Source organism: Belonocnema kinseyi, chromosome 10 (assembly GCF_010883055.1).
Source record: "Belonocnema kinseyi isolate 2016_QV_RU_SX_M_011 chromosome 10, B_treatae_v1, whole genome shotgun sequence".
NCBI classification, from domain to species: Eukaryota; Metazoa; Arthropoda; class Insecta; order Hymenoptera; family Cynipidae; genus Belonocnema; species Belonocnema kinseyi.
In genome coordinates this window covers 33279055-33292673 of record NC_046666.1, presented here as the reverse complement: position 1 = coordinate 33292673, position 13619 = coordinate 33279055, and the positions used below count along the sequence as shown (strand labels likewise).

Below are 13619 nucleotides of genomic sequence, written 5' to 3'. Positions count from 1 at the left end.
AGACAATGGAGATTTTAAATATTAGAGCAATAGGGCGACTAAATTTAGGAAATAGAAACATCTTTTCAAGAAATCAAACTTCAAGGACAGAACGAAAGCAAGCTTTAAATTAAAAGCTTTTGTTATCTCAAAACACAGTCTAGATTTTAATTTAACACATATTAAATTAACATGTATGACAAGACAAAGTAACAAAAATACTATGTGTGTTTGTGTTTTTTTTTTAAATACATATAATCTCCCTGAATCTGAATTATAGGAATGATTCGTTCTTAGGCCGATTTTATCGACACGCAGACTGTGATTTTTCATTAAATTTGAGTTACTTCAAAATCAAGTGAAACTCGGCGTGATTTCGCAGTGTTTGTTAGCTGGAATGCTATTTAGCATCGCCATAAACTTTCAAAGGCCCTTAAATTAGTTCTTTACCGACTCATTCCCTTAGATATTAATTTTTTTTATTAATAAGGCCAAGAATAACATTCATCACTGCCAGTTTGCATAGTAGCTTTTCAAGGACGTATAGCACTTTTTCCTCGTTATTTTTAAAGCAAATAAAATATCGCATTGAAATTTTGGAATTAAGGAAATCTAATCACTCATTCAATTTTGCATTTTGTTTAAGAACTGCAAATTAATTTTTATTTTATGTCACTGAAAGTAATCGAAGCCCAGGAGACACAAAACCATCAAAGTCCTTGAGACGTTCCTAGGATGTCCTATGTCCGCCCAATGACCAAAAAACCATGAATATCACAAGAACGTGCTTGGGTCGTTTCAAGGACGTCCATTATCAGTACAATCAACTTTTAATGTCCTAAAGTTTTTTTAAAGACATAGGACGTTTTCTATATATTCTATTCTGAAATTCTTCAATGTTTCTTTCTAGCTGAACCAAAACTTGATGACAAATTTGAATAAAAAAATGTTTTACATCATGCTGTATGCCAAAAACTTAGGTTTATTTGCGAAATTTTCTTTAGTTAAAAAATAAGTCACAGTTTACCATATGCCCCTAAATTACATTTTTTGCATTCGTGCCGGAATATTTCGGGAGGCGGCGTTGAAAAAAAGTCGCGAGTTTGCATCATCAAATTATGAGTTGAATTTGTTTGAAATTTACAATTTAGCTATGAATAACATGTTTATTTAGGAAATAAGATTTCGACCGGCGAAAAAATAATGATCTTTTGGACATAGGACGGCCTATGTGCTGACGTAGGACGTCATATGTTCTGACATTGGAAATCCTATGTCAGCACATATCACGACCGATGTGCTGACATAGGTCGACCGATGTGCTAACGCTGGGCGTCATACGTGCTGTCATAGGTCAGCCCATGTGCTGACATAGGACGCTCTGTGTACTGGCGCAGGACGTCATATGTTCTGAAATTGGAAATCTTATGCCAGCACATATGAAGTCATAAGTGCTGACATAGGACGACCTATGTGCTGACATAGGATAATACATGTACTGGCATAGAACGCCCTATGTACTAACACAGGACGTCATATGTGCTGATTTAGGACGGCATATATCACCTAGTGCCAAAAACTTTAACTGAAAATAATAGGTACAATTTTAAAGATTTGTTTTAATTTTTTTGCATAAAAATGTTTTTACGGTTGTTTTGTCAAGTATAAAAACAATGATTGAATACCAAAAACAAATCTTCATCAAGAACAAATAGTTTTAGATAGAATTTCCATCTTATACAGTGAAAACACACTGTTTGATCAAATACGCTTTAAAAAAAAAAAATTATTTCACTATTTAATGTAAGTTTCAATGTATTTTAAGCTTATATAAACTTTAATTAATGTATGTAGCGACAAATTTTATCCAGATTATGCAAATAATACGACTAATAGACGATTAGAATTTAAATACGAATTATAACCCAACTTTTAGATCAGATTTTTAAATAGTAAATATTTCATGTATAAATTAATAAAAATTTACTTTGAGCTCACTTTTGCTTCAAAATAAGTCCATTTAAGTTTATAATCTTTTAAAAATCACGATAAATAGTAGAATAATTGTGTTTTTATTTTTATTTATTTAGAAAAATATGTTTGTTCAAAAAATGTGCTTTTCACTGTATAATATGTAAATTCCATCTAAATCACTTTGTTTCCGATAAAGACTTTATTTTTATTATCCAGTAAATACTTTAAACTGAAACAAGATCGTTAAAACACTTTTATGCACAAATTAAAATGCACCTTTAAAATCGCACCTATTCTTTCTAGTACGGATTGTTGTCACCAGGTGGCGTATCGCAGTTTAATCATTCACAATAGGACGGCATACGTGCTGACATAGACCACCCTATGTACTGAAATAGGACGACCTATGTACTGGCATAGGACGTCATAAGTGCTTACATAGGATGCCCGATGTGCTGTCATAGAACGACCTGTACCATACCCATATGTACTGGCATAGAACATCATGCGTACTGACATAGGATGCCGTACGTGCTTAAATAGGATTAACTATGTACTGACATAGGACGTCACATGCACCGACATAGGATGCCACATGTGCCGACATAGGACGATTTATGTACTGGCATAGGGCGTCACATGCACCGACATAGGATGCCACATGTGCCGACATAGGACGATTTATGTACTGGCATAGGGCGTTTTTGGGATTTTTATCGTTTAATGCCCACTGGGCTACTTTGAGCGCCACCTCTCGGAACTTTCCGGTCCGAATCTGGTAGTGATTGCGAGAAATAGACGAGCTTCTTTGTCAGTGCCCTAGAATGTAGGATATATGACTATTCTCACAAACTGAATTTAGCTGATCCTGAAATGTATAATTAGATATATATGCAGTGTAATATATATATTCGTAATATATATATTTATATGTATATACTTTTTAAATATTATTTATGTATACCGTGCCTCGTACCTAGTATATATATATATATATTTTTTTTTTTAATATATAATCTTATAATCTGTAAATGTCGATATATCTCGCCTTATACTGATATCTCGTCGTTTCGTATTACTCTATAAATATTCAACAATTCAGTGACTCTTTTTTTCTTCTTCTTCGATTTCGACCGGGAAGATCAGTACTAGAAGTAGCAGTAGTAGTAGTAGTAACAACAATATTAAAGAGTCTTGGGGGGGGGGGGGAGATTTCGGTGTGTGCAGGACGTGAGAGATCACAAAAGTCGTAGACGAGGAGAAAAAACGTCCCGCATGCAACAACAAAATGGGGGAGGCGAAACAAACAACAACATCAACAACAACAACAACACTTTTTTATATATTCAGAGCCTGCATCTGATGGCACGCGTCACTCAGTTGATTCGTGTCGCTCGAGTGATTTCGTGGCGTGCCCGGTGGTGTCAGCGGGATTCGTCCTATCGCCGAGGGGGCGTCACCGGCCCCACCAATACTATCCTCGGAAACTTTGCTGTTACCCCCACCCGTCTGAATGATGCCGTTGACTTTGTACTTGTTCGGCTGTCGCAAAACCGAATTCTGGCAAGTGGCGGCGCTGCTGCTGCTACTCGAGTACTTTTCGGCTCGGCGAAGTGGCGGTGGAGCAGCGTAACGGCGTTGATTCGACTGTTGCAGCTGCTGCTGGTGGTGCTGGTGCGACATTGGCGGAGGTTGTTGGAATCGGTTCTGAGCCGGGGAGTAAAACTGGACCTGAGAGGTGGGCGTTGGTGGTGAGAGAGTGGGAAGAGGACGAGTCATGGGGGAATAGGGTGCCGGAGGCGGGCTCGTTGGCTTGTCAGTAATTCCTGTCTCTGTGCTGCTGCTGCTGCTGCTATTATTATTACCCGTTTGCGAGTTTGCACTTTGCAAATTGCGATTTGACCCGAAATTACTACTTTCATTACTCGGGCCATTTTTCAGACCGTCAAAGTCCGTTGTCGCGTTATTGGCTCGATACGAGGACGCGTTTTTACGACTCGATGTATTATAGGGCGATGATGATGATGATTTGACATTGTCCGCGTGATGCTCGTTGTAGTTTCGACGTCCGTTCGTATATTCAAAGTTTTTGTTCGTACACGGGGAGCTGTATGTCGGAGGCAAAGACTTGTGCGCCGTCTGTGGCGAATAGGCACCGGGTTTCTGAGACAAGAAGCACGATGAGGACGAGCCCGCGTTCGAACCGAAATTACGCTTGTAATGATGCCCAGATGATAAACGAGACGAGGGAATGCCGAGTGACTGGTATTTGTGCATGGCTTCAGCAGTGTACTTGTATATCTGAGGATTTGCCGAAACGGCAGCCGGCGATTTCGCGAAACTGTTCTGATGAATGCTGGACGACGACATCAGGTAGTTGGAATTGGGCGAGTAATTTTGCGGATTCACGACAATGCCCTTGGAGTAGTCGCGGAAATTTGGCTTTTGACTGTAATCGAAGGGCTGCGGGGTCGTGGGAGGAGGAGGCGTCGGCAGGAGACTAGTTCCTGACGTGTTGTGATAAGGTGGAGGAGCGTGTGAGTGGGGAATGTAAACGGCTGCCGGATGATAAACGTATGTCCTGCAGTGCATCGGATTTGTGTTACAGTCGTCTGTCTCGTTTAGGCAGTTCTGTGAGCTGTGCAAGTTTGAGGCATGGAGAGCTAGAGGATGATAGTTAGTGTAACGACCGGAAATTGGAAATTTGACGGGCATTAGGGATACCAGAGGTGTAGATGAGCCCGAAGGCTGAGTAGTCTGCGTTTCACTTTGTTGCTGCTCCGTGTGGCTCGATGTTGAATGTGAGTCCTACGAGTCAGTTTAGAATATCGTTGAGATTATGTGGAATTGGACGAGTCCTAGAGATCCTCTACACAGAGAGAAAATTCAGGAAAATAATTCACGGCACTACTCCTTGATTTTATTAGGCCCTGGGGCGTGAACTAAGATCTCGAAAGCATTGCTTTTAAAGCATGGATCTCTAAGTTTCAGGCAATAGGCCACTTCCCTTTGCTCTGAGGTCTCAAATTCTATGCTTTTAGATCACAGAGTCCGAGATTTTAAATCACGTAAAAATTGTAGCTCTAAAATCACGCGCTTCCGTGAATTAATCGCTTGAAATTTCTTTCCGTGTAGGTAGAGTAATTGTGTCACAACTTCCCACTGTTTTGATTGGCTACGATTAAACCGGAACCAGAAGCGATGAAAAACGCGTGAATTTCAAACAAAATGTTACAAAAAATTTATAATTTGAAGAATAAAATAAGGAAGAATATAACACGGAATATGAACATATCAAAAATGTGTGGAATATATAAAAATAGAAATATTTAGAAAAATAACTATTTCATTGTGTGTTTAAAATTTATTAAATTTTTTTAGTTAAATATTCAGGTGCTATTTTATGAAAATTCATCTTTTTTAGGACAAAATTAATCTTGTTGGTTGACAATGTATCTTTTTGGTATATAATTAATTTCTTTGGTTGAAAATTTAACTGGTTTGATAAAAAATCGTTTTTTAGGTTAACTTTTTTTCAATTAAAAATTTAATGTTTCCATTTTTAATTCACAATTTATCTTTTTAGCTTTAGTTAAAAATCCAACTATTAGGTTACAAATTGATGTATTTTGTCAAAATTCATATTTTTTATTGAAAATTCGGTTTTTGGTAGACAATTAATCTTCTTAGTCTATTTCTTTGGTTCAAAATTTAAACATTCTGTTTTAAAATGATCTTTTTTTAGTTTAAAATTTAACTATTTGATTGCAATTTAATGTATTTTGTCAGCACTTACTTTTTTGTAAATAATTAATTTTCGTGGTTGAAAATTGGTCTTTTTGGTTGAAAATTCGTCTTTCTTTTGTGTAGAAAATTAATCTTCTAGACTGAAAATTCATCTTTTTGGTTATAAATTCAACTTTTGAGTTCAAAGTTCAACTTTTTAGTTTAAAATTCAATATTTTGATTAAAAATTGCTTTTGTTTGGTGAAAGATTGATCATTTTCGTTAAAAATTTATTTCTGCAACTGAAAATTCATTAATTTTGTTTGAAAATTCGTCTTTTTAATAGGAAATTAATCTTCTTGGTTGGCGATTCATCCTTATTGTTAGAAATTCAACTATTAGGTTAAGAATTCATTTTTTGGAGGGGAAGAATCAACTTTTTTGTTAGAAAATTAATCTGTTTGAATTTGATTTCAATTTTTTTCTTATAATTTGAAATATTTATTTAAAAAATCAGCTTTTGTGGTAAAGATGTATAATCTTCATTGAAAATGTGTCTTTTTAAGTAGAAAATTTATCTTTCTGTTTAAAATTTCATATTTTTGTTAAATAATCTCCTTTTTGGTTGAAAAAACTTATCTTTTTGGTTACATGTTCAAACATATGGTTAAAAATTTAATTTATGTAGAAAAAATTCATCTTTTTAGTTGATAAATAATTTATTGGGTTAAAAATTCATATTTTTACTTGAAGATTTATCATTTTAGTCGATTTTTTAAAAATTTATATTTTTTAGTTTAAAATTAAATTATCTCGTTGAAAAATCGTTATTTACGGTAAAAAATTAATCTTTTTGATTCAGGATTCGTCATTTTAGTCGAAAATTAATTTTTTTCGTTGAAAATTAATTTTCTTAGATGAAAATTTAACTATTCCATTTTTGGTTAAAAATTGATTTTGTTTAGTTAAACAAGCATGTGTTTAATTAAAAAATCCTCTTTTTTGATAAAAAAAAAACATTCTGGGTTGAAAACTCACCTATTTCGCTAAAAGTAATTTTTTTAAATTGAAGATTCATAATTTTAATTGAAAGTTCAGTTTTTTGCTTTAAAATTTATCTGACATGTGCAAAGATATTTTTTGGTAAAAAATATTAAATCTTTTAACTGAAAATTCCAACTACTCGATTTTTTTTTTTTAAGTTATCTTTTTTAGTTCAAAATTCAGGTGTTTTAATGAAAATTCGTCATTTTGTTGAAAAAAAGTTTCCTTCAGACAAAAAATCGAATAGTTAAATTTTCAGTTAAAAGAATTAATATTTTCAACCAAAACAAAATTAGCAAAAAAACTGAATTTTTAATTAAAATAATGAATATTCAATAAAGATAAAATTACTTTTAGCCAAATAGGTGAGTTTTCAACCAAGAAAAATATATATATTTTTTTTTACCAAATAATACGATTTTTCAAGAAAATACATGAATTTTTAACTGAAAAACATAATTTTTCAATCAAATTAGGAATAGTTATATTTTCAGTTAAGAAAATTTATTTTTCAATTTAGAAAAATATATATTTTCTACTAAAATGATGAATCTTCAACCAAAAAGATTAATTTTCTACCAAGAAAGTCGAATATCCAACTAAAAATAAGGTAAACTTTATAGTTTCAACCAAAGGTAAAATAGCACATTTCTTTTGTAAAAAAATCAATTTTCAACTATAAAAAAATACATTTTTAACAAATTGGTTAAACTTCTATCCAAAAAGATCAATTTTTGTTAACAAAAAAGACTAATCTTTAGCAAAATGTATAAATTTTCAACCAGAAAGATAAATTTTCTACACAAAAAAACAACACATTTTCAATGAAAATTATAAATCTTTATCCGAAAAACTGAATTTTTAGCAGAATAGTTTAATTTTTAACAATAAAGATGAATTTCCAACCAAGAAGATTATTTTTCTATCTAACAGACTAATTCTCAACAAAATAAATAAACTTTCAGAGAAATAAGTTTTCAACGAAAATGATCAATGAATTTTTAACAAAAATTTTGAATATTTAACTAAAAAACTGAATTTCTAACCAAAAGATGAATTTTCAGCCAAGAGGATTAATGTTCTACCAGAACTAAAAAAGATAAATTTTCAAAAACGAACATTAATTTTCTACAAAAAAATTAACTTTTGACAAATGACATTAATTTTTAACTGAAAAAGATAAATTTTCAACTAAAATTGAAATATTAATATTTTCAGTTAAGAAAATTGATTTTTAAATGAACACAATATTATTTTCTATTAAAATGGTGAATTTTAAACCAAAAAGAAAAAATTTCTACCAAGAAATAGTGAATTTCTTTAAAAAGTTAATTTTCAATTACAAAAAAATGAATTTTTAACAAATTGGTTGAACTTTTACTCAGAAAGAACATTTCTTTGACCAAAAAAGACAAATCTTTAACAGAATGTATAAATTTTCAACCAGAAAGATAAATTTTATACAAAAAAAACTGTTTTCAATGAAAATTATAAATGATTATCCCAAAAAGTAAATTTTTAATAATAAAGATGAATTTCCAACCAAGAAGATTATTTTTCTATCTGAAAGATAAACTTTCAAAAGAAATAAATAAATTGTCAGTCATAGAAATATGTTTTTAACGAAAATGATCAATGAATTTTTAACCAAAATATTGAATGTTTAAATGAAAAGTTAGTACCAAAAAAAAGACTAATTTTTAACTAAAAAGATAAATGTTCAAAAACAAACATTAATTTTCTACAAAAAATTAACTTTTGACAAATTACATTAATTTTTAACTGAAAAAGACAAAATTTCAACCAAAATAGGAATATTAATATTTTCAGTTAAGAAAATATATTTTTAAATAAAAAAATTTGTTTTTTAATAAAATGACGAATCTTCAACCAATAGGATTAATTTTCTACCAAGAAAGTCGAATTTGCAACTAAAAATAAGGTTAACTTTGTATTTTCAATTAAAGGTGAAATAGAAAAATTTCTTTAGTAAAAAAATTAAAAGATTGATCTTTGACAAAATGTATAAATTATCAAAGAGAAAGATAAATTTTCTAAAAAAAAAGACACACATTTTCAATGAAAATTATAAATCTTTATCCCAAAAACTGAATTTTTAGCCATAACGCAGAATATCCAACCAAGAGGATTCTTTTTCTACCTAACAGATAAATTCTCAACAAAATAAATAAATTTTCAGTCACAGAAATAAATTGTTAACGAAAAGGAATTCTCGTTCACCGAAAAAAAAGGAATTTTCAAACAAAATAATGAATCCTTAACTGAAAAGTTGAATTTATAAACACAAAGATGAATTTTCAGACCAGAAGATTAATTTTCTACCAAAAAATACTATTTTTCAACTTAATTTTTTATCTAAAAAAGATAAATTCTAAACAAAAAAGAGAAGACTACAAAATACATGAATTTTTAACCAAATAATTCAATTTTCAACTTAAAAAAATGATTCATTTCCAACACAAAATGAAATGTGTGATTTTTTAGTTATTAAAATTATTTTCAAACATCAAGCAAAGAATTTCAACAAAATAGTTCATTTTTATCAAAACAAACAAAACATAAATTTTATCGCAAAAATAAATTTTCCAGGAAACAATTCAATTTTCAACAAAAGAAATACATTTTTAATCAAGAATATTAACCCTTAAAGGGCAAACTTCTGTAAAATTACATAAAGAGCATACTGGGTGTTATATACCCAAGGGTATCCAAACGTGTGCTGTGCCGACGTATCATAACAGTTTTTGAAATTTAAAGTAGTTTAAAAAAATAATTTTTAAATGACTTCTTTCACTCTAAAATTCATAACTTTTTAAGTTTTTGATATTTTTACTTAAAATTTTCCGTGAATAATTCCGAGATACGGCGCTTCAAAAATAAAATACATCTTGTAGTGTTTGTTCCAAAGAAGGTATTTAATCTAAAAAATAGAACCTTCAATTCAATGAAAAATGAAACACCGTACTTTGCGTGAACAAACGATTTTATTGATCTTAAACTGCGTATAAAAATTATAAATATCAAAATTATGTGAAAATGACATAGAAAAATATGTTTTCATGTAATTTGTTAATCTAGCACCATTTGTTCCATTTTCTTGAATTTGGTACGTTTTGTTAAAGCACAAATAAGTCGTTGGGTGTTCCAGACCCAGTATGCCCTTTAAGGGTTAATGTTTCACCGATAATACGCATTTTCCATTAAATATGTATATGAATTTTCAACAAAATAGTTGAATTTTTACAATGTAAATTTTTAATTAATCATGACATAGTTCAACATTGAGTTAAAAAAATGTTTTCAAACAAACAAGACGAATTATCAATCAAATAAATCCATTTCCAACCAAACATATACATTTTTAACAAAAATAATTTATCTCTCACGCAAGAATATAAATTTTCTACCATTAAAAAAAAACTTGGGACAAAATACATCAATTTTTAATCAAATAGTTCAATTTTCTACTGTAAAAGATTAATTTTTCTCCTAAAAAAGACGATTTTCATCAAAATACCTGCATTTTCAACTAACAAATTAACTTTTAAGCACACAATGGAATATATTTTTTTCTCAATATTTCTATTTTCATATATTTCATAAAGTTTAGTCACTTTATTCTTCAAAATTGCAAAATTTATTGTAAAATTTGGTTTTTTAAATCGCGCGCTTTTCATCACATCTGGTTCCGGTTATAATCGTGGCCAATCGAAACAGTGGGAAATTGTGACAGAACTCTTCCTCAAGGATCTTCTCTTTTTAGTCCAAAGGCAACACAAATTCAGTAACGAGTGTGCATTATTTCATCATAAGGAGCAAAATTTGAACAAAAAATGTAAGATTTATTACCAATTTGAATATCAAAATACCAAGGATTAATAAAATAATAGAATGATAATTCTGAGAATTAAAATGGAAACCCAAAACTTAAGATTTGAATTAATAAATTGAAATCTTCAATGAATTAGGAATATTCGTCGAAAAATTTAAATCTAGAAGACCTCGTTACTGACTTTACTTTCAGTGATTTGATGAAAGTGTGCCGAGAAAGAGCAACTTTTTTGGGAATAAGTGTAAAAGTATATTGTATCAGTATTTTTTTTCCTAACGGGCCAGCCTTCGTTGATCCCCTCTTTCGTTAAATTTAATAGCATATCTCCTAATTATAATATCAGCCTAAAAAGAAGCAGTCAGATTTTAGCAGTCACTTTAGGAAAATTTTCCGAATTATTTTCAAAATAACTATCACACGTATGATTTTAAATTCCCGGTCATTCTCGGGTTTTATCCAGATAAATTTTTTATTTCACTGATCTGGCAATTATGCACCTTTTTGAAATTTTTATGTTCCACCTCAGAATTTTATTTTCTTTCTGTAAAATTCTTTGTTCCATGGTTGAATTATAGTTCTTTTTGAAAATGATCTGTTCCAAATCAGAAACATAGTCAAATTTTCTCCCAGTTAAATTTGATGACAAAAAGCCAAAATGATGAATTTTCAGAAAAGAAGATTAATTTTCGACAAAAAAAGACGAATTTTCTACCAAAATAATTGAATTTTTAAATCTACACTACCAATTTTTAACAATAAATCTAATTTTTCACCAAGTATTTAAGTTTTCAATTAAATAGTTTAATTTCTTTACCCAAAATAGCGTTATTTTCAACAATAAAAAAAACATAAGTTTTTAACTAATAATGGAATAATTACATTTTCATTTAAAAAAATTAATTTTCAAACAAAAAAACTTATTTTCTCCCTGTTAGATTTAAGGGAAAACATCCTAAATGATGAACTTTCAAAAAAGATTTATTTTCTACAAAAAAAGATTAATTTTTACAAAAAATGTAATTTTTTACCAAGTAATTAATTTTTCAATTAAATATTATAATTGTTTAGCGAATGGTTGAATTTTCTACCAAAACGGTTGAATTTTCAGCCAAAAATGACATTTTCAACTAAAAAATTTTAAGTTTCAACCAAAATTGGAATCATCACATTTTCAGTTGAAAAAAAAAATTTTTTTTTAAAAAGTAATTTTCACCTAGTTATATTTTTAAAAAACAACCAAAATGATGAATTTTCAAAAAATAAGATGAATTTTCTACTTAAAAAAAAAACGAATTTTTAACAAAAAATCGAATAATCACATCTTCAGTTGAAAAAAATGAATTTAAATAAATTTTCTACTAGTTAAAATAAACTTAAACAAAAATAATTCCTAAAAAAATATTTAAATTTTCCACAAAACAATTAATTTTGTACCAAGTAATGAATTTTTCAATTAAATAGTTTAATTTTTACCAAATTGTTGCATTTTCTACCAAAACGGTTGCATTTTCAGCCAAATAATTAAATTTTCAACTAAAAAAGATAAGTTTTCATAAAAAAATGGAATAATTACATTTTCAGTTAAAAAAAAAAACGAATTTTCAAACAAATAGATGAATTTTCTAAAAAAATTGAATTTTTAAACCTACACTATAAATTTTTAGAAAAAAACTTATTTTTTCACCAAGAAATTAATTTTTTCGATTAACTAGTTTAATTTTTTACCAAGTGGTTGAACTTTTACCAAAATGGTTGAATATGTCAACCAAATAATTGAATTTTTAACTACAAAAGATAAGTTTTCAACCAAAGAACAAAATTTCTCCCAGTTAAATTTAACGAAAAACAGCCAAAATGATAAATTTTCAAAAAAGAAGATGAATTTTCTACCCAAAAAGACGAATTTTCAACAAAATAAATGAATTTTCCACAAAACAATTGAATTTTTAAACCTACACTATGAATTTTTACAAAAAAGTCCATTTTTTCCCAAGAAATTAACTTTTTAATTAAATAGTTCAATTTTTAGCCAAGTGGGTGAATTTTCAGGCAAATGATTGAATTTTCAACTAAAAAAGATAAGTTTTCAACAAAAAATGGAATAATTACATATTCAGATAAAAAAAATTAATTTTCAAACAAAAAAAAACTAATTTTCTCCTAGTCCAATTTGACAAAAAACAGCCCAAACGATGAATTTTCAAAAAAGAAGATTTATTTTCTACCCAAAAAGACGAATTCCAACAAAATAAATGAATTTTTCAAAAACAAATTGAATTTTTTAACCTACACCATGAATTTTGATAAAAAGTTAACTTTTTACCAGTAATTAATTTTTTAATTAAATATTTTAATTTTTTACCAAGAATAGGCAAAAAGATGTATTTTCTACCCAAAAAGTAGAATTTTCAACAAATCAGATGAATTTTCCACAAAAAAATTGAATTTTTCAACTGGCACTATGAATTTTTAACAAAAAAAGCTAACTTCCTACCGAGTAAGTTAATGTTTCAAATAAATCATTTTATTTCTAATCAACTAGTTGAATTTTCTACCAAAATAGTTCAATTTTCAGCCAAATAATTCAACTTTCAACTAAAAAAAGATCAGCTTTAAACCAAAAATGGAATAATTACATTTTCAGTTAAAAAAATTAATTTTCCCACAAAAAAAAACTAATTTTCTACCATTTAAAATAAGCTGAAAAAGTTTTTTTTAAATAGTTGAATCCAGACAAAAAAAGACGAATTTAAAATAAAGAGATTAATTTTTTGCTTCAAAATAATTTTCAACAAAATAGATTAATTTCCCACAAAACAGTTGAATTTTTAAACCCGCACTGTGAATCTTTAACAAAAAAGTGAATTTGTTGCCAAGTAATTAATTTTTCAATTAAGTATTTAATCTTTTTTATCAAATTGTTATATTTTCTACCAAAATTGCTGACATTTCAGTTAAATAATGGAATTTTCAACTTAAAAAAATATACATTTTCAATCAAAAATAGAATAATTACATTTCCAGTTTAAAAAAATTAATCTTC

At 28.9% G+C, this 13619-nt stretch overlaps 1 protein-coding gene across 2 annotated transcripts in view; it reads right to left on the bottom strand.

Moving 5' to 3' along the window:
- Positions 1-2949: 2949 nt before the first annotated feature.
- Positions 2950-13619, bottom strand: part of LOC117182153 (uncharacterized protein PB18E9.04c-like) — a 78248-nt gene continuing 67578 nt past the window's right edge. Inside the window, exon 7 of one of the 2 annotated variants that reach the window (XM_033375203.1) lies at positions 2950-4761. In XM_033375203.1, the coding sequence (XP_033231094.1) occupies positions 3292-4761 (1470 nt within the window). In that variant the 3' untranslated portion in view covers positions 2950-3291. The remainder of the gene's footprint in view (positions 4762-13619) is intronic. The other variant, XM_033375204.1, reaches the window with a different exon arrangement.